Below are 23,088 nucleotides of genomic sequence, written 5' to 3'. Positions count from 1 at the left end.
AATAAGGGCACTAGGATAGGGAAGCAGAGACTGAACCAGGACAACACAAACATCAAAACAGCTGGACAACAAGGTGTGCTGTACCCTGTATAAGCCATACCCCCAGGCTAACTCAGAGAGACACAGCCCATGCCAAAGAGAGGAGGAAAGATACAGGGCAGAGTAAAGATGACTGACACCAACATCCTCTTCTCCTGCTCTCAGACCAGATCAATATGTGTGTGGGAATGTGATTTGGTGTGTGTGTGTGTGTGTGTGTGTGTGTGTATGTGTGTAAGTTTTAGTTTCCTGTGCCCCCTGTGTGGGTTCCTGTACGTTTAGAAGAACCAATAAAATGAAGTAATCAAACATATGTTTCATTTCGCAGACCTGTTCTAACGATTCCGTATTTTGATTCTAAACCAGATTAAAAGTGAAGGCAGGTTACGATAAGCTCAATGATTTTATTCACTGTTTCAACAAGAAAGGAGTCGGCCACACAAAAGACCAGTCATAGACCCATCCCTTAAACGCTCCATTCAGGGCTGTGTGTGTGTGTGTGTGTGTGTGTGTGTGTGTGTGTGTGTGTGTGTGTGTGTGTGTGTGTGTGTGTGTGTGTGTGTGTGTGTGTGTGTGTGTGTGTGTGAGAGAGACACTGGATATGGCTGGTGAGCTAACACCCGACCACGGGGCTTCAGATGCTGTTAGTGCAGACACACTGCACACCCCTTCTGCCACCACAAATTCATCCACACACTATTAGAGGCAATTTCCCTGCTCCTCCTGGGTGGAGAGATTGAGGGAGGGAGGGAGAAGAGAGAGAGAGAGAGAGAGAGAGAAAGAGAGAGAGAGAGAGAGAGAGAGAGAGAGAGAGAGAGAGAGAGAGAGAGAGAGAGAGACACCCACAGTGGAGAACACATGGCTTTGTTTAAACTTTGCCTGTTGTTCGACTTCGCCATGGTAATGTACTGCTGACACCAGGGACAAAAGACATCACTATGTCCCTTTAATGTGTGTTCTTAGTGACTCTGAGAAACAGAGAGAGTGAAAGAGAGAAATGAGGGAGAGAGAGAGATTTGAAGGAAAGGGGAGAGAGAGAGAGAGAGAGAGGGAGAGAGCGAGAGAGAGGTGAAGAACGGGAGAGAGAGCGAGAGAGAGGCCGAGAGAGAGAGGGAGTTGTGAAAGAGAGAGGTGTATATGGTGTGAGTGTGCATGTTATTTAGCAGGGTGGAGTATAACTTTCAGCAGGGAATACATAATGTATAAAGTCCTACAAACACTCGTCTGTTCTCCCCCATCCCCCTCTCCTCCCAATATCCTCCCCTCTCCACCACAGTTTTCCTCAGTCCCTCGGCCGGCTTCTGTTCTGTTTGACTTCCCAAAAATCCGGCTTTCCAACACAGGAGCGGCATGGCGTAGAGGTGAGTGATTCACCAGACCTGGAATGCTGACGTTCCCACAGGAAACCTGGAGTGTCTCAAACCAGGGTGTCCCGGACAGGAGCCGGGTAGACACACACAAACACAAGCACGCGCACACACAGATATACAATGAGTAGTTTCACCGTATACATGCAAATACTAGACCTATTCAATCAGAACCAGTCACTGGGTTTCCAGGATAGCTCATATTTAAATAAAGTAAATGAATGTAAAATAAACGTTTCTATGTTTTTATCATAGAGATCATATTAAATTACTTGATGGGCTATGTCATAGACCCTCAAAGTTCCAGAATGGGGTGAAAATGGCAGCCATATTGGTCAGGGAAAAATCCAAACCAGTCTAATTAGAATGAATGGCAGTAGAGGCATAGAGTCCATGTTACACTAAACCACAAGAATGCCCGGCAGTCGCATCTTCAGTCCGCTGTTTGTTCCACACCAATAAATATCAAAATTATGTCGTTTTCTTTTTACGATTATGACTGTTATTCTATTTTCATGACAGTCTTCATCCATAACCGTTGGTTACACAGTTCTATGGTAAATGTGAACAAAGAGGTCAGAAAGAAACCAAAGAGCAGTTGTGTTGGCTCTCCTTTCTCTGTCGTTTACATGGGATATGACTGATCTTGGGATATGACTGATCTATGGAGGGACTATGATCCTCTTGTGAACATTGGATGACTGACGCATCGACTGACGCCACAAAAGCAATTTGGGCCCCACCCTGCTCTGACGCAGTGACCCACAGAGAAGTTCCAGTTAAACCCCCCCCTAGTCCTCATCAGTGTCACCCCCCACCACCGCCCCACCATGAGGAGTCTTGCTGTCAGACATGGCAACACGCCAAGCTTTGCATCTTCATAAAGAAAGAGACAAACACACAAACACTTAACGATCACACACACACGGGCTGCACTAACCTATCGCTAACACTCACGGCCAGTTATGCTCGTGGACATGGTTCCCGCCTACTGTTCCTTTCATCTCTCCAGTCCCCTCTCCCTGCTGGCACCATTATGTTAACACAAACACTGTATTTCTGTCATCATTCACAGCACCAGGCAGAAATTCCCTCAATATTTCTACATCTACCCTATTCTCTACAGAGTGCACTACTTTTGGCCTGAGCCCAGTGCCATTTGGGGAGCAATGATGCTCTGTTTCAGGGGTTTTTGGGACATGGGTGAGTGGTGGGAAAGTGGAGTGCTGTCTGTGGCCTCACAGCAAGCAGCCCTCTCCCTCCCTTTCCTCTCTCTGTTTTCTATTTTGGCAGGCTATCACAAGAGGCTTCATGCAGATCACATATTTCGGCCTCAAATGATCTTAGAAAACATTACCCCCATAATGCTGTGTGTTTGTGTGTCTGTGTAGGAGTGTCTCCACCAGTCTTACCTCTACGTAGTCCTTGGCGTGGCCCCAGTCTCTCTTGGAGTCCAGGTTACCCAGACTAAAGCTCTCCAGCTGGCCCAGGTGAATCTTCGCCACAGAACGACTGATCTTACGCGTCACGAAGTTCGCTCCTGGGAGGGAGGGAGGGGGAGAGAAAGAGGCAAAAACAGAAAGAGGAGAGAATATTAGCGAGGTCATGGCCTGACAATCGAAACACAACCGTTTGCAACACATCGCCACACAGCGACCGTCTGCCTCCTCGTCGCTGCATTGGCCCTGGGTCCACTAGAACTGGGTTCAAATACCCAAAGCAAAATCAAATACATTTTATTAGTCACATGCTCCGAATATAACAGCTGTAGACCTTCCCGTGAAATGCTTACTTACAAGCCCTTAACCAACAATGCAGTTCAAGAAAGAGTTTAGAAAGTATTGACTAAATAAAGTTTTAAAAAGTATAAAAATTAACACAACAAAATAACAATAACAAGGCTATATACAGGGGTTTCTGGTACCGAGTCAATGTGCGGGGGTACAGGTTATTTCAAGGTTAATCTTTCAAACACTTTGATCATTTGCTCCAGTCCGCGTGGAGTGTCAAGTGGTTGAGGTTTGCAGTTTTGGGACTAGTCTATTGGCCCATTGCAACAGGCAAGCTCAGTCAAGCACATATAACGTTTTTTAAATAGTATTTGAACCCAGGTCTAGGTCCACCACAACACGCACTAACAAACACACACACTAACAAACACACACACTAACACACACACACACACACTAACACACACACACACACTAACACACTAACACACACACACACGCACGAACACACACTAACACGCACACGCACTAACACACACACACACACTCGCACTAACACACACGCACTAACACGCACTAACACACACGCACTAACACACACGCACTAACACACACGCACTAACACACGCAGACACATACACATGCACTAACACACGCAGACACATACACATGCACTAACACACGCAGACACATACACATGCACTAACACACGCAGACACATACACATGCACTAACACACGCAGACACATACACACACAAACACAGATGGAGAGGACACGCACTAACACACACACACACGCACGCACTAACACACACGCACTAACATACACGCACTAACACACACGCACACACACACGCACACACACACGCACACACTAACACACTAACACACACGCACTAACACACACGCACTAACACACACGCACTAACACACACGCACTAACACACACGCACTAACACACACGCACACACACACACTAACACACTAACACACACGCACTAACACACACGCACTAACACACACGCACTAACACACACGCACTAACACACACGCACACACACTAACACACACTAACACACACTAACACACACACACTAACACACTAACACACACGCACTAACACACACGCACTAACACACACGCACTAACACACACGCACTAACACACACGCACTAACACACACGCACTAACACACACGCACTAACACACACACGCACACGCACACAGGCACTAACACACACGCTAACACACGCAGACACACACACATGCACTAACACACGCAGACACACACACACACAAACACAGATGGAGAGGACCACCCCGACTCTGCTAGCGGAGAGTGTCCAGTCCAAGAGTACCGCAGAGTGGTTTAGTCTGCCAGACCGCGGGCCTGACTGTCTGCCTGGTGTTGCTGCTGCTCTCTTGGACCAGACACACGTGGAGATTGTATCTGCTGCAAAACAAATTATCTTCTAATTGCTTTCTCTGTGCGGTGTGTGCTCTCTCTGTGCGGTGTGTGCTCTCTGTGCGGTGTGTGCTCTCTGTGTGTGTGTGTGTGTGTGTGTGTGTGTGTGTGTGTGTGTGTGTGTGTGTGTGTGTGTGTGTGTGTGTGTGTGTGTGTGAGATATGGAGGGAGGGTTTTGGGTGTTTGGCTGAACATTGCAGCCTCTAACTATGGTGAAACTACCTGCACACATTTATCCAAGGAAAACACTGAATGATATAGAGTGATAGCAACACTGAATATTATAATGTCATGTCTAATAATGTGACGGTCTTTAAATAAATGGTTATGGCAGCCTAGACAGTAAACGTTATATTAGCTGTCTTGTTGAATTTAGTAATAATAAGGATACCCAACACAAAAGCTTTATGAAACTATGAAAACACAAAAATAATACGTAAGCAACTATGAAAATGTAAATAACAATGAAAACTTCAAAATTATGTTCAGAAAAATGTTGACATCTGTAAATATGTCGTAACATGTCTAAACATCTGTTTGTTTATAAATTCTAGACATTGTCCTCTCATATTTAGAGTAGGCCTGCATAAATCAGCAAACCTTCAGAGATAGATGAACATCAGAATGGGAAGACGTCGACTATTCTAGGATCAAGAAATAGAAGATTCAAACAAATTATTTGCAATTCTGTGACTTTAGGCTACATTTGTGAGACAGAAAAATCAGAGTTGTTTTTATACTAGCTACTTTTACACTGAGACATGGCTGTTTAATGTCCGTCTTACTGTTGGTGATTATTGATTTAGGTTACAAGAAAGCTGATTTACAAGGGGTGAAAAAAACATCTGGTTGAGCTACACCAGTTTGGGCTTACACAACACAGTACTCCACAGTACACAACACAGTACTCCACAGTACACAACACAGTACTCCACAGTACACAACACAGTACTCCACAGTACACAACACAGTACTCCACAGTACACAACACAGTACTCCACAGTACACAACACAGTACTCCACAGTACACAACACAGTACTCCACAGTACACAACACAGTACTCCACAGTACACAACACAGTACTCCACAGTACACAACACAGTACTCCACAGTACACAACACAGTACTCCACAGTACACAACACAGTACTCCACAGTACACAACACAGTACTCCACAGTACACAACACAGTACTCCACAGTACACAACACAGTACTCCACAGTACACAACACAGTACTCCACAGTACACAACACAGTACTCCACAGTACACAACACAGTACTCCACAGTACACAACACAGTACTCCACAGTACACAACACAGTACTCCACAGTACACAACACAGTACTCCACAGTACACAACACAGTACTCCACAGTACACAACACAGTACTCCACAGTACACAACACAGTACTCCACAGTACACAACACAGTACTCCACAGTACACAACACAGTACTCCACAGTACACAACACAGTACTCCACAGTACACAACACAGTACTCCACAGTACACAACACAGTACTCCACAGTACACAACACAGTACTCCACAGTACACAACACAGTACTCCACAGTACACAACACAGTACTCCACAGTACACAACACAGTACTCCACAGTACACAACACAGTACTCCACAGTACACAACACAGTACTCCACAGTACACAACACAGTACTCCACAGTACACAACACAGTACTCCACAGTACACAACACAGTACTCCACAGTACACAACACAGTACTCCACAGTACACAACACAGTACTCCACAGTACACAACACAGTACTCCACAGTACACAACACAGTACTCCACAGTACACAACACAGTACTCCACAGTACACAACACAGTACTCCACAGTACACAACACAGTACTCCACAGTACACAACACAGTACTCCACAGTACACAACACAGTACTCCACAGTACACAACACAGTACTCCACAGTACACAACACAGTACTCCACAGCCTATCTGTTCTCATTCATAGACACCCAGATGTGGAGTTCTAGGCCACTTGGACCTATAAAGTTAAGTCGCATGTTGCTGTGTATTAGGGACTCCAAACCATAATTATCTAGTGGCGTGTCTCTTTACTGTGTCTCTGTTGCCATGACAAGGAGCAGGCGGGAGGAGTTAGCCACAGCACAATCCCATGAACCTAATCACACACACAAACACACACCAAATTTGTAGTAATTATTTCATTATAAAAGCAACAGCTTTAGAGGTTGAGGGAAACCAGACCGTAGACTAGAAAGTTACACTAGACAGACTTATTTTGAGGACTAAAGCGTGTTTTGTGTTGTTGTGGGGCCGGGGGTTGTGTGCTTATGGCCATGTCACCACTGCATTGTTTTACAGTATTTGATGTAAAACTTTGCTGTATATTATACACCCAAACAAGGGCACTGCGTTCATCCACCTCTGGCCTGCTCGCCTCCCTACCACTGAGGAAGTACAGTTCCCGCTCAGCCCAGTCAAAACTGTTCGCTGCTCTGGCCCCCCAATGGTGGAACAAACTCCCTCACGACGCCAGGACAGCGGAGTCAATCACCACCTTCCGGAGACACCTGAAACCCCACCTCTTTAAGGAATACCTAGGATAGGATAAAGTAATCCTTCTCACTCCCCCCCCCCCTTAAAAGATTTAGATGCACTATTGTAAAGTGGCCGTTCCACTGGATGTCATAAGGTGAATGCACCAATTTGTAAGTCGCTCTGGATAAGAGCGTCTGCTAAATGACTTAAATGTAAATGTAAATAGAACTACACTGATGCTAAATCACAATAACAAAACTGCATTTTCAAATTTGATCAGTTTTAAGGGTGAAATACAAGCTATCAAAGGTTGTCATCAAAGCTTTCCATTATTCACTACAAGACGGAACCATCAAAATTGTGAATAATTATCTTTGACATCTTCATTTGAAAATAGCTTGTGGTCATGAAGCGAAGCTAGATGTCAGAAAGTCCCTCTGCCCTGGGTGCTTTCTATGGTGCTTTCTATGCTTTCTCTAGCTACCAGGTCATTTACACTGGGAAGTACAATCTCAGCTTTATTAGCATTTTAACTTGTTATAAGAAAAACTGTGTATGTGTTACAAACCAGGTCACCAGCAAAATAAGCTTATCAAGCCATTATCATCATGCTGATGTCATTGGCACACACGCACTCACACACACTAACACACACACACACACTTCCCATACTTAAAGTATGACAAATCCACACAGACTGGGCCTGGACAATGTAACTAGAACCCTGACTGATAACTGTGGTGGTAGCAGCGTAACTAAAACCCTGACTGTTAACTGTGGTGGTAGCAGTGTAACTAGAACCCTGACTGATAAATGTGGTGGTAGCAGTGTAACTAGAACCCTGACTGATAACTGTGGTGGTAGCAGTGTAACTAGAACCCTGACTGATAACTGTGGTGGTAGCAGTGTAACTAGAACCCTGACTGATAACTGTGGTGGTAGCAGTGTAACTAGAACCCTGACTGATAACTGTGGTGGTAGCAGCGTAACTAAAACCCTGACTGTTAACTGTGGTGGTAGCAGTGTAACTAGAACCCTGACTGATAACTGTGGTGGTAGCAGTGTAACTAGAACCCTGACTGATAAATGTGGTGGTAGCAGTGTAACTAGAACCCTGACTGTTAACTGTGGTGGTAGCAGTGTAACTAGAACCCTGACTGATAACTGTGGTGGTAGCAATGTGACTAGAACCCTGACTGATAACTGTGGTGGTAGCAGTGTAACTAGAACCCTGACTGTTAACTGTGGTGGTAGCAGTGTAACTAGAACCCTGACTGTTAACTGTGGTGGTAGCAGTGTAACTAGAACCCTGACTGTTAACTGTGGTGGTAGCAGTGTAACTAGAACCCTGACTGATAACTGTGGTGGTAGCAGTGTAACTAGAACCCTGACTGTTAACTGTGGTGGTAGCAGTGTAACTAGAACCCTGACTGATAACTGTGGTGGTAGCAGTGTAACTAGAACCCTGACTGTTAACTGTGGTGGTAGCAGTGTAACTAGAACCCTGACTGATAACTGTGGTGGTAGCAGTGTAACTAGAACCCTGACTGATAACTGTGGTGGTAGCAGTGTAACTAGAACCCTGACTGATAACTGTGGTGGTAGCAGTGTAACTAGAACCCTGACTGTTAACTGTGGTGGTAGCACTGTAACTAGAACCCTGACTGTTAACTGTGGTGGTAGCAGTGTAACTAGAACCCTGACTGTTAACTGTGGTGGTAGCAGTGTAACTAGAACCCTGACTGATAACTGTGGTGGTAGCAGTGTAACTAGAACCCTGACTGATAACTGTGGTGGTAGCAGTGTAACTAGAACCCTGACTGATAACTGTGGTGGTAGCAGTGTAACTAGAACCCTGACTGATAACTGTGGTGGTAGCTATGTACACTATAGGATGGCGAGGCTCCCACCTGAACTGTAATCTATCCAATCCAAACTCCTGTTGAGCAGGTTAAACTCAGGTTATCACAACTCTCCAGCCTGAAGGTGTAGGCCTTAAGGAAACACAGGGAGGGATACCTAAACCCCTAGCCCAATCCATGAATAAACTAAACCTAATTTCCCCAAGCAGGCAGGGCTAGGGCAGGCACACAAAACCACACACACACTGGGGCAAGCAGGCTGGCACACCTGTACTCCTTTGGCCAGTAAAGCTCACACCTCTGTTTGGAGTGGTCAGTGGGTCTCCTCCCTCCCTAGGTCAAACTGGGGAATTGGAGCGCTGCACTGCTCCAAACACACGATGCTCTGACCCTAATGACCTGCTGAGTAAGACAAAGTCTGCTCTGTTACTGACCCTAATGACCTGCTGAGTAAGACAAAGTCTGCTCTGTTACTGACCTTAATGACCTGCTGAGTAAGACAAAGTCTGCTCTGTTACTGGCCCTAATGACCTGCTGAGTAAGACAAAGTCTGCTCTGTTACTGGCCCTAATGACCTGCTGAGTAAGACAAAGTCTGCTCTGTTACTGGCCCTAATGACCTGCTGAGTAAGACAACGTCTGCTCTGTTACTGACCCTAATGACCTGCTGAGTAAGACAAAGTCTGCTCTGTTACTGGCCCTAATGACCTGCTGAGTAAGACAAAGTCTGCTCTGTTACTGGCCCTAATGACCTGCTGAGTAAGACAACGTCTGCTCTGTTACTGACCCTAATGACCTGCTGAGTAAGACAAAGTCTGCTCTGTTACTGGCCCTAATGTTCATGTGTGTTCCTTTACTGGGAGCAGCATCACAGGACGGTCGGGTTGGTGTGTGTGTGTGCGTGTGCATGGGGCGGCGGTGGCCGTTTAACCTCGCCCTGCAGGCCCGCGGAAAGTCCAATAAAACCATGAGCCGTGAAAACTGAGCAGACAGCAAAACCCATGCCAGTATCTCACACACACACACACACACTCTCTCTCTCTTCCTTAAATCCTGTCCTTTTTTTCCCTTCCCATTTCATTTTGTTTCCTTGGCGAGAGAAGGGACAGGAAAAACCTAAGACACGGGCTACATTGTCACAGCTGGGACTGGGGGATGGAGGTATGGAGGGATTGGGAAGTCCTGTGGGGGTGGTTGGGTTAGTCCTGTGGGGGTGGTTGGGTTAGTCCTGGGGGGGGGGTGGTTGGGTTAGTCCTGGGGGGGGTGGTTGGGTTAGTCCTGGGGGGGGTGGTTGGGTTAGTCCTGGGTGGTGGTTGGGTTAGTCCTGGGGGGGTTGGGTTAGACCTGGGTGGGGTGGTTGGGTTAGTCCTGGGTGGGGTGGTTGGGTTAGTCCTGGGTGGGGTGGTTGGGTTAGTCCTGGGTGGGGTGGTTGGGTTAGTCCTGGGGGGGTTGGTTGGGTTAGTCCTGGGGGGGGTTGGTTGGGTTAGTCCTGGGGGGGTGGTTAGGTTAGTCCTGGGGGGGGGGGGTTGGGTTAGTCCTGGGGGGTCTAGAGTGAGAGGATCAGGCTGGTAGGGAGACTAGTCTTCTTGAGTTGGCACTGTAGAGATATTCAGGCTCTCGTGAGCTGCAGTAACTCTACCATAATAACTCTGAGCCATAATGCTGAGGGATGATGAGTTATGAAGTCTGCCTTCAAACTCCGTGACGGACCAGCCTTACCCAGACTTACAGACATACAGAGCTCAAAATGGCTCTGTCTGACTCACACACACGGTACCATACAGTAATGTGGGAGCTTTTCTCTCCGTGTGTGTGTGCCTGCCCTGTGTGTGTGTGTGTGTGTCTAAGCAGTTTCTTTGTCGGTAAGCTTACTCTTACAAACACTGGTCATTGCAAAGCTCACAAAATCTAATTCATTCCAGGTATGTGACATGGCTGCTACCTGTCCTTAAACCTGGGGGGTGGGGCGGCAGGTAGCCTAGTGGTTAGAGCGTTGGACTAGCAACCGAAAGGAATCCCCAAGCTGACAAGGAAAAATTTGTCGTTCTGCCACTGAACAAAGCAGTTAACCCACTGTTCCTAGGCCGTCATTGAAAATAAGAATTTGTTCTTAACTGACTTGCCTAGTTAAATAAAGGTAAAATAAAGTTTAAAAAAAACAACCTGTTTGATCTAACCTTGTCTGTAATATTTTTTTAAAGGCATTAATACTGACAAAAAAAACATTTAAAAGTAACCGCTGCTTTCGAGTTTCAATTGAATGCTGCTGAGTTGTCATGGAAACGTCTGAGTTTCATTAACCTTTCAGTGATACCCATCCCGGATCCGGGAGCATCCTCATCAAAAAAGCTGACTAGCATAGCCTAGCCTAACGGGACAGGGATATCATATAATATAATTTTCATGAAATCACAAGTCCAATACAGCAAATGAAAGATAAACATCTTGTGAATCCAGCCATCATTTCCGATTTTTAAAATGTTTTACAGCGAAAACACAATGTGTATTTATATTAGCTAACCACAATAGCCAAAGACTCAACCGCATATTTTCACCATGTTTCTACCGCATAGGTAGCTATCACAAAACCGACCAAATAGAGATATAATTAGTCACTAACCAAGAAACAACTTCATCAGATGACAGTCATAACATGTTACACAATACATTCATGTTTTGTTCGAAAAATGTGCATATTTGAGGTATAAATCATAGTTTTACATTGCAGCTACCATCACAAATAGCACCGAAGCAGCCAGAATAATTACAGAGAGCAACGTGCAATAAATAAATACTCATCATAAAACATTTATGAAAAATACATGGTGTACAGCAAATGAAAGATAAACATCTTGTGAATCCAGCCAATATTTCCGATTTTTTAAGTGTTTTACAGTGAAAACACAATATAGAATTATATTAGCTTACCACAATAGCCAAACACACAAATGCATTTATTCACCGCAAAAGGTAGCTATCGCAAAAACGAGCAAAAGATATAAAATTAATCACTAACCTTGAACAACTTCATCAGATGACAGTCTTATAACATCAGGTTATACAATACACTTATATTTTGTTCGAAAATGTGCATATTTAGAGCTACAAATCCTGATTATACATTGTGAATACGTAGCATCGATTCACCAGAATCTCCAGAGATATTTTGGACACTCACCTAATCTGACCAAAGAACTCATCATAAACTTTACATAAAAATACTTGTTGTATGGCAAATGAAAGATACACTGGTTCTTAATGCAACCGCCGTGTTGTATTTAAAAAAATAACTTTACCATAACAAACAGCTTGCGTTATTGCGAGACAGCGCTCGCCAAAACAGCAGAGAATAGGAATCAACATTGTCCACAGAAATACGAAATAACATCATAAATTGTTCTTACTTTTGCTGAGCTTCCATCAGAATCTTGTACAAGGATGTCCTTTTCTAGAATGTCCTTTTCTTCTGTCGAATTCGAGCCAACAATGCTAGCCAAGGTTGATAACGTTCCCACCCTCTCTTGACGCAAAGAATGGAAAACTCCAAAAGTCCCAATAAACGTTGAATAAACTGATAAAACTCGGTTGAAAAAACCTACTTTACGATTATATTATCACATGTATCAAATGAAATCAGAGCCGGAGATATTCGCCGTGTAAACCGAAAGCTTTTCAGAAGCTAATGTCGAGCTCCGCCTCGCGCCTTGGTAGAGAAAGGAAATTCCTGACCTGCCACTCCAAAAGCTCATGTTCGACCTCAGATCAAGCTAGACACCCCATTCCACCTTCCACTGCCTGTTGACATCTAGTGGAAGGCGTATGAAGTGCATGCATATCGATAAATATAAGGCAATTGAATAGGCAGGCCCTGAAACAGAGCCCCATTTTCAGAATTTTCACTTCCTGTCTGGAAGTTTGCTGCCAAATTAGTTCTGTTTTACTCACAGATATAATTCAAACAGTTTTAGAAACGAGAGTGTTTTCTATCCACTAGTAATAATAATATGCATATTGTATGATCTAGAATAGAGTACGAGGCCGTTTAAATTGGGCACGATTTTTTCCAAAGTGAAAATAGCGCCCCTCTATTGACACGTTTTTTAACAGAGGGGTTCCAGAACGCACCTGTTCTGGAATTCCTACAGAACTGCAAATCCCATAATCCTTTACTGTCAGGGAGCAAGGGCACAGGGGGTGAGTGGCTTAGTGAAAGATTCCATGTGAAAGCCCTCCCCCCAACATTACTCTTCCCCCACCCATCCCCACACAGCTAAGGATTTGGGCCGACCCTCTATTACCCCTAACTAACCTCAGTACAACTACGTACACAGCTAATACAGGGAATAAATTATCTGGATTTTTAGGTAAATATTTATTTTCTGTAAAGAGTTCGACAGAGAGATTTCAGTGACCTCTCTCTAACACTCGTTATCAATACTGAATTATGACTGGAGCAGCTGACTAATTTCCCAGTGTGGCTAAGGGTTTTGAACATTGTTTGCTTGCTTGGTCATCAGGCATGCACGTACACTACGCACGCATGAACACACACACAGGGCCAATGAACTGTCAGCAGTCATCTGCCATCGTTGCACAATTTAGGTCCTGATGGATCCACATAATGGAGAAAATAGTTGCATTTCATCCAAAATAAGTCAACCTCTCTTTCTCTCCACCAACACAGTGTCGATTCTCTCAGGTGTGAACAAACTCAACAGGAGGGAAGGAAGGGAGCGAACAATGAAGGGGGGAATATTGGAGACGGAGAGAGAAAGAGAGCGAGTCAGCTGCTCCCTAAATCTTCTCAGGTGCGATCCAATGAGATCGAGTGAGAGAGCAGATTTGTGGAGGTTTGGTGAGTGAGTGAGTGAGTGAGTGAGTGAGTGAGTGAGAGAGAGAGAGAGAGAGAGAGAGAGAGAGAGAGAGAGAGAGAGAGGCATGTTTCTCGCATGACGGAACACACTTGACAGAACAGAGAGATTAACCAATGTGTTTGACCCAGAGACAAAACATAAACAAGAGAGCTTAAACGTTTTTCCCATTCAAAACGTCTGATTCTTTCTGGCCAATCAGACAAGGCCAACTTAGACATCACACCTCCCACCCCATCACACCTCACACCCCACCACACCTCACACCCCACCACACCCCATCACACCTCAACTATTATCCAACACCAATCAACACAGAAAAATAACTGGGTGATGAGGTGGTGGGAAAGGTGGGTGAGAGGTTTTGTAACCTCAGAGTGTCATTAGAACAGCTAAAAGCATCACCTCAGTCATCCAGATGCTTAGTCACCGTAGCCGCCCGGCAACATAAACACAGGTGTGGTGATGAGTGAAGATGCACCTGAGAGCGAGACTAGTGACATCACAGCCCCGCTGGCCCCGCCTTCGAGGTGGGATGAGAAATGAAGTCATTGGGTCAAGTGAGAAGGGAGGGTGGACGGGGAGAGTCTTTTCAACACCTGTCGTCTGGGGTGTCTCTCTCCTCTTCACCTGGCCACAGTTCACCTCATGTTTAGGCTTCCTTTTATCAGCCCTCTCTCAACAGAAAAGATGGAACGAGAGAATGAAAAATGAAACAGCTCAGTTACACTGAGCAGGGCTAAGCTACGCTCTGTGAGGATGCAGGATGGAAGAATCCACTCAACAAAACCTCTTGAATGAACACCTCCAAAAGATATCTTTTAGAAAATAAACTCTTTAATACCACCAAATATATCCCATTACATCTCTACAATATGATCCTTAACGTGAAATACTGATTGAAACCAGATAGATGAAAGGGAAGCAGGCTGGCCGTGTATTGCGATAGTGGCTGTATGTATGTGTTGTAGGACCACCATTGACTTCCCAAATTGAATTTTCCCCCTAACCATGGCAGTATATTATTCTGTAATCTACACTGTAGACTGGATGAGAGGAATGTACACAACACAATGATGATGATAGAGGCATAGAGACAGTTTGTGAAAGTATGCCTTATCTACTTTGAAGAACTAGTAAATGATTGTCAGGCTAGCCTGGCTAAATAGGATGACTAAAGACAGGCCAGTATTGATAGCACAGAGAGAACGTTACTAAAGACAGGCCAGTATTGATAGCACAGAGAGAACGTTACTAAAGACAGGCCAGTATTGATAGCACAGAGAGAACGTTACTAAAGACAGGCCAGTATTGATAGCACAGAGAGAGCGTTACTAAAGACAGGCCAGTATTGATAGCACAGAGAGAACGTTACTAAAGACAGGCCAGTATTGATAGCACAGAGAGAACGTTACTAAAGACAGGCCAGTATTGATAGCACAGAGAGAACGTTACTAAAGACAGGCCAGTATTGATAGCACAGAGAGAACGTTACTAAAGACAGGCCAGTATTGATAGCACAGAGAGAACGTTACTAAAGACAGGCCAGTATTGATAGCACAGAGAGAACGTTACTAAAGACAGGCCAGTATTGATAGCACAGAGAGAACGTTACTAAAGACAGGCCAGTATTGATAGCACAGAGAGAACGTTACTAAAGACAGGCCAGTATTGATAGCACAGAGAGAGCGTTGTGTGGCTGGCTGCTACTGGTGGGCAAAGATGAGATGATGACTTTAAGCAATGAAAAAGTATAAAGTCATCAAATAAAAACTAAGCAATATACACAACTTAAATATTTGATTATTTCATAGTAATTTCCTATTTTTCTATTGATGTCTACCCAATGTGGACCTGACAGAGGCAATGGAATATTTTCAATTGAATGTTCACTATTTTGAGCTTTGGAATTTCCATTAAAAAGCTCGAAAATCATGCTAATGTCATTATTTGTTAATGCAATTAATGTTGAAATAAAATTGTTGAAACCGAAATGGTGATTATTTTAAAATAATTGAATCGAAACGACCTAGAATATCACTAATCGCTCACCACTATCATACAGCGAGAGTACAGTACAGCAGAGGGATGTGACCTCAAGCCTGAGGTTATAACTCTGATATAACCTTTTGTACTGCAGACAGGCACATTTAAAATCAGCAGGTGTGCCGATGGCTTGATACCTGAGAGCCTATACTAGTATAAAGCCCATCAGACAAACATCAAATGAGACCTACAGAGAGATTATTGACAGATGAGGCAGTTCAGTTCTGGTTAGTGATTCTGTAGGGATCACTGTGTGAGCTACTCAGTAAAGCTGCTGTGTATCTTATTACAGGGCCAATATGGAGTCCATTTACTATGTGTGCGGCATGCTAATCCCCACGCCGTATCAGCAGGGGGGCTGTGTTTGTTATGGCTAACTGGCTAAGCTAACCATTCTAGAGCTATAACCACCTAGCCGCAGTGTGAACCGTCCAGGCTGTTAGATACGGCCTGATACATTGTTTGCTTTGGTTCATGCTGGATTAGCCCAAAGGTTATTTTCCTTTCTCAACTGTCCTGAGTTCTGATTCCAGAACCTTTCTACAACAGAAAAATAAGAATCCTATGTTTATTGGTGGAACAGACGGGTGTTTAAGAGACGAGGTAAGAAAATCATAAAGATAAATTCCAGCTGGGATTAACTCATCATCCTAGCTAGGATCTGACCTGGGAACAGACAAAGCTTTTTGTTAACCACAACGACAGGAAGGAACGAAGGAGGAACAGATGGAGCGAGCGAGAGAGAGCGAGAAAAAGCGAGCGAGATGCTATTTGTTAACCGTGGCAACCTCATCAGAACGACAGGAAAGAAAGAAGGATATAAGGAAACCTTGGAGACAGCGGTGAGAAAGAGAGTGCGTGGTCAGGTCATCCTTTCAGTCCAGCCCTTTCCCAGCAGCCACCACACCAGACCGGAACAGTGGTGTGACAGGTGCCCAGTTAGACAGATAAAGGCCAGACGCAATGGGACTCAATGTTCCGGGTCATTCCGGAAAACTCCCTCAGACAGGGCCAGCCAGCCAGCCTCACACACACACACGCACACACACACACGCACACACACCCTCCGCCAGGCCACGTGTGGCACGCTGGGACAAGTGTTTCCTGTATGTGGGGGTGGAGAAGGCGGTGATGTCATACGATTCTGTAGAAATGACATCATCAGCTCCCAGCTCCATTAGTGACTAATGACCCAGAGGGAGGGGAGAGGGAGGGCAGCAGGCAGGTAATGAATGGACTTTTAATATCAAACACATCCACGCACGGACACACATACAGAAACACTGCTTTGCACCGCTCATTATAGACATTGTACGTCTGTAATGAATGAGAATACTGTCTGACCTCTGTCTGCCTTCTCTTCTTCTCTCTCCTCTACTTTGTTATTTCACACATTTCTTCAGATCAGACTCCCCCTTTTCCTGTTGAATTCCCTGGGATTTTATGAGTTTATAAAGGAAATGTGCCGTGAGGGATCGGAGTCATGACCACTACTGCCACACACACACACACACACACCCCTGCCCATGCACACATAAATACACACACACACGCCTGCCCATGCACACATAAATACACACACACGCCTGCCCATGCACACATAAATACACACACACACGCCTGCCTATGCACACATAAATACACACACACACGCACGCCTACCCGTGCACACATACACGTACACACTATCTACCCGTCCTGAGTAGTGAAAGAGGTGGAGTCCAAAACCCGCACAGTGCGATGGCCGGGGTCGTAACAGGAACCGGGGGTTCTGGGTAAACAGAGAATGGGCCAGCCAACCAAAACGCCACCCTGGGTTGAGCAACGCAGCAGCGACACGTAGGAATCCACAGAGGAATCTGACGAGAGCTTTAATGGTTTATGAGCAACAACAGATATAACTCAGAGCAGGAGAGGTGAGGCCAAGATACAACATCCTGCTGGAACAATGCTGTGATAGAGAGAGAGAGTGAGAGAGGGCGAGAGAGAGAAAGAGAAACTGGGGAAAGATAACGCGAGAGCTGCCCAAAAGATGGAGAAGGGGTCAGGGACAGTGTGGTTGTTGTCTAGATATGGGTAGGGGGTGATGGGGTAAGGGACAGTGTGGTTGTTGTCTAAATATGGGTAGGGGGTGATGGGGGTAAGGGACAGTGTGGTTGTTGTCTAAATATGGGTAGGTGGTGATGGGGGTAAGGGACAGTGTGGTTCTTGTCTAAATATGGGTAGGGGGTGATGGGGGTAAGGGACAGTGTGGTTGTTGTCTAAATATGGGTAGGGGGTGATGGGGGTAAGGGACAGTGTGGTTGTTGTCTAAATATGGGTAGGGGGTGATGGGGTAAGGGACAGTGTGGTTGTTGTCTAAATATGGGTAGGGGGTGATGGGGGTAAGGGACAGTGTGGTTCTTGTCTAAATATGGGTAGGGGGTGATGGGGGTAAGGGACAGTGTGGTTCTTGTCTAAATATGGGTAGGGGGTGATGGGGGTAAGGGACAGTGTGGTTGTTGTCTAAATATGGGTAGGGGGTGATGGGGGTAAGGGACAGTGTGGTTGTTGTCTAAATATGGGTAGGGGGTGATGGGGGTAAGGGACAGTGTGGTTGTTGTCTAAATATGGGTAGGGGGTGATGGGGGTAAGGGACAGTGTGGTTGTTGTCTAAATATGGGTAGGGGGTGATGGGGGTAAGGGACAGTGTGGTTGTTGTCTAGATATGGGTAGGGGGTGATGGGGGTAAGGGACAGTGTGGTTGTTGTCTAGATATGGGTAGGGGGTGATGGGGGTAAGGGACAGTGTGGTTGTTGTCTAAATATGGGTAGGGGGTGATGGGGTAAGGGACAGTGTGGTTGTTGTCTAAATATGGGTAGGGGGTGATGGGGGTAAGGGACAGTGTGGTTGTTGTCTAAATATGGGTAGGGGGTGATGGGGTAAGGGACAGTGTGGTTGTTGTCTAGATATGGGTAGGGGGTGATGGGGTAAGGGACAGTGTGGTTGTTGTCAAAATAAGGGTAGAGGGTGTTGAGGGTAAGGGACAGTGTGGTTGTTGTCTAAATATGGGTAAAGGGTGATGGGGGTAAGGGACAGTGTGGTTCTTGTCTAGATATGGGCAGGTTGTGTGATGGTGGATTTCATGTCCGTCTCTCTCAATCCATTTCCCTTCCTTACCATCTCTCTGTCTGTCTCTCCATTCAGCCATATGAGTCTCTTACCCAGTCCCTGAAATCTAGCTTATATACCCATTCACACAGCCTCCCGTTTCTACCGTCTCTCTTCTAAACCATTAGGATTTACTGGCTGACCTCTGACCTTTGTCTAGGGTCGTGGCCGGGGACTTCATTAGGGATAAATCATAAACACCTGAATAGACGACCTGGGCACAGCAGAGTGTGTGTGTGTGTTTCTCTGTCTGTGTGTTTCTCTGTGTGTGTGTGTGTGTGTGTGTGTGTGTGTGTGTGTGTGTGTGTGTGTGTGTGTGTGTGTGTGTGTGTGTGTGTGTTCAGTCATGTGGTATTGATTTCAGGTCACACTGGTGTGTAAATCAGGTTAAACCAGCGCTCAGGACCTCTCAGGCCTCAACGCATATTATTACATTTTTTAAGAGGCTGAAAAAAAGTAAGAATGAGCTTCTCCCATAGCAGACATGACTGCAGCAGTTAGCACATTGTGCTACAGTGCTCACCTCTTCTGGGGCTCTCGTGGTTGAAGAGGATCCCGTTGACAGCAAACAGGTTATAGGCCTCCCTGAAGTTCACCACAATCCAATAAGCATACAACTTAGCAGCACCTGATGGAGAGAGAGAGAGATTAAATTAAGTTAAGTTAATTCAGTTTTGGAAACAGTGACCCTCTCATATCATTACCAAGCCCTGCAATGCCAAGAGCTGAGCAAAGAAAAGAGTCCCTTCATCCAGCTGGTCCTGGGGCTGAGTTCACAAACCTGTTCTACTAACACACTGAAGCCTCAGGACCAGAACATCCAATCAATCAGAATAAACTTAAAATTACAACACAGTCAAAACAAAACTCAAATCAAATCAAATTTATTAGTCACATACACATGGTTAGCAGATGTTAATGCGAGTGTAGCGAAATGCTTGTGCTTCTAGTTCCGACAATGCAGTAATAACAACAAGTAATCTAACCTAACAATTCCGCAACTACTACCTTATACACGCAAGTGTAAAGGGATAAAGAATATGTACATAAAGATATATGAATGAGTGATGGTACAGACGGCATAGGCAAGGTGCAGTAGATGGTATAGAGTACGGTATATACCTATGAGATGAGTACTGTAGGGTATGTAAACATAAAGTGGCATAGTTTAAAGTGGCTAGTGGTCCATGTATTACATAAGATGGCAAGATGCAGTAGATGATATAGAGTACAGTATATACATATACATAAGAGATGTGTAATGTAGGGTATGTAAACATTATATTAGGTGGCATTGTTTAAAGTGGCTGGTGGTACATTTTTACATAATTTCCATCAATTCCCATTTTTAAGGTGGCTGGAGCTGAGTCAGTTTGTAGGCAGCGGCCGCTTCCGAAAGGAGGGCGGGGGAGGGCCTTATATGCGTCGCGGAAGTTAGTATAACAATGGTCCAGAGTTCTGCCAGCCCTGGTCGGACAATCGATGTGCTGATAGAATTTAGGGAGTTTTGTTTTTAGATTAGCCTTGTTAAAATCCCCAGCTACGATGAATGCAGCCTCAGGGTGTGTGGTTTCCAGTTTACAGAGAGTCAGATAGAGTTCGTTCAGGGCCATCGATGTGTCTGCTTGGGGGGGAATATATACGGCTGTGATTATGACCGAAGTGAATTCCCTTGGTAGATAATGCGGTCTACATTTGATTGTGAGGAGTTCTAGATCAGGTGAACAGAATGACTTTAGTTCCTGAGTGTTGTTATGATGGTCACACCACGTCTCGTTAATCATGAGGCATACCCCCCCGCCCCTCTTCTTACCAGAAAGATGTATGTTTCTGTCTGCGCGATGCGTGAAGAAACCAGCTGGCTGCACCGACTCCGTTAGCGTCTTTTCAGTTAGCCATGTTTCCGTGAAGCAGAGCACGTTGCAATCCCTGATGTCTCTCTCGAATGTTACCCGTGCTCGGATTTCATCGACCTTATTCTCAAGAGACTGGACATTGGCGAGTAGTATGCTAGGGAGTGGAGCGCGATGTGCTCGTCTCCGAAGCCTGACCAGGAGACCGCTACGTTTGCCCCTTTTTCGGCGTCGTGTAGCTTCGCCGGCTGGGATCAGGTCCATTGTATTGGGTGGAAGGCAAGACACTGGATCCGTTTCGGGAAAGTCATATTCCTGGTAGGAAGGGTGGTTAGTTGACGTTAATCGTATATTCAGTAGTTCCTCCCGGCTGTATGTAATGAAACTTAAGATCACCCGGGGTACCAATGTAAGAAATAACACATAGAAAAACAAAATACTGCATATTTTCCAAGGAACGCGAAGCGAGGCAGCCATCCTGTTCGGCGCCGGAAGTAACGGAAAACTACATTGCTTATTGGGAAACACAAGCACAAACACAAAGCAAAATGCAGTGCTATCTGGCTATAAATTGACAGTACACCGTGGCTAAATATTTGACCATGGTTACTGATCAAAACCTTAGAAAAACCTAGACAAAGTACAGGCTCAGTGAGCACAGCCTTGCCATTGAGAAGGGTAGACGGGAAAACCTGGCTCCCTGTAGAGGAAAGGCTGTGCAACCACTGCACAACAGCAGAACCTGAGACGGAGCTGCATTTCCTGACAAAATGTAAAAAATATAAAACAATTAGAGAGTGTCATTTTCCCAAATTTAAAACCCTTATTCAAGGTTTCAAAGACCTCTCTGATGAGGATAGGCTACCCGTCCTGTTGGTGGAGGATGCAGAGAGCTGTGGGTTGGCAGCGCACTACATTGCTGCCTGCCATAAGTTGAGGGACAGTGTCTGACAGACCAATCAACCTGCACATGTACTCTACTGTATGCTTACTGTTATTGTTGAATGTATGGTTATTTTGACCCTTGGTTATTGTTGTTACTGTTGTCCCGTTGACAATTTTGATTCTCATTTTAATATTGTAAATATCCAAAATAAGCTTTGGCAATATGTACATTGTTATGTCATGCCAATAGAGCGAATTGAATTGAGAGAGAGAGAGAGAGCGAGAGCGAGAGAAAGAGAGAGAGAGTCGAGTCATAATATTTGAAAGCAGAGTACAGTGGTGCTGTACCACAGATAGTTTCTGCTTTCTAATGATGAGTAGAAGCAGGCACAAGAATAATAACCTCTCAGTTTTCATCCTTCTTTCTTTGCTCTCCTCACTCTTTTCATCTCCTTCCCACCTCCCTCTCCAACCTTGCACTCTCACTCTCTCCTCTCCTCTGATGAGAGAGATGCCACAGACTCATGGAGGGAGGGGAGGAAGGAGAGAGAAGAGAGAGAGAGAGATGCCACAGACTCATGGAGGGAGGGGAGGAAGGAGAGAGAAGAGAGAGAGAGAGAGAGATGCCACAGACTCAGGGAGGGAGGTGAGGAAGGAGAGAGAAGAGAGAGATGCCACAGACTCAGGGAGGGAGGGGAGGAAGGAGAGAGAAGAGAGAGATGCCACAGACTCAGGGAGGGAGGGGAAGGAGGAGGAGCCCTGCTGGTTGATTAAATCACAGGGTCAGTACACTAACATGGACAGGAGAAGGGAGGTCACCATGGTTACGCCATGCCCCCTCCCAGTCCTGGTTATTATGGTATGCTGCCTCCCCTCACTCCCATACAGTCAGATCAGGTGTTGCCAGACAGGCAGGCAGGGAATGTGTCAGGGAGGAGAACATTTAGACAACACAGAACATGAAACCTGATATCACAATGACACGTGTGTGCGTGCGTGCGTGCGTGCGTGCGCACATAAAGGTGTCTTTGTTAAAGTGAGACCCACTCAGTCTTCAGACGTTTAGCCTGGGGAGGTGTGTAGGGAGCACCAACTCTGAAGCCCTCTCTGTACACACACACACACACACACACCTTTTGAAGAGCAGTGCCAGGGCATAGAACCTTCAAAGGGTGTTCATATAAAATAAGCCTGAATGTACTCCAAGTAGAGACGTGTGAGTATGTGTATATATATGTGTGTGTGTGTGTATATATATGTGTGTGTGTGTGTGTGTG

The 23,088-nt window shown here is 45.3% G+C and overlaps 1 protein-coding gene across 2 annotated transcripts in view; it reads right to left on the bottom strand.

Annotated features, from left to right (window-relative positions):
- Positions 1–23,088, bottom strand: part of gmds (GDP-mannose 4,6-dehydratase) — a 292,984-nt gene that overhangs the window by 178,845 nt on the left and 91,051 nt on the right. For both annotated transcript variants that reach the window (XM_071346069.1, XM_071346070.1), the window contains 2 exons: positions 19,597–19,701; positions 2,819–2,946 (listed from right to left, as the gene is read on the bottom strand). In XM_071346069.1, the coding sequence (XP_071202170.1) occupies positions 2,819–2,946; positions 19,597–19,701 (233 nt within the window). The remainder of the gene's footprint in view (positions 1–2,818; positions 2,947–19,596; positions 19,702–23,088) is intronic.

Source organism: Salvelinus alpinus, chromosome 16 (genome assembly GCF_045679555.1).
Source record: "Salvelinus alpinus chromosome 16, SLU_Salpinus.1, whole genome shotgun sequence".
NCBI classification, from domain to species: Eukaryota; Metazoa; Chordata; class Actinopteri; order Salmoniformes; family Salmonidae; genus Salvelinus; species Salvelinus alpinus.
Note: the sequence above shows the minus strand (reverse complement) of the source record. Positions and strands in the feature narration are given on the sequence as shown.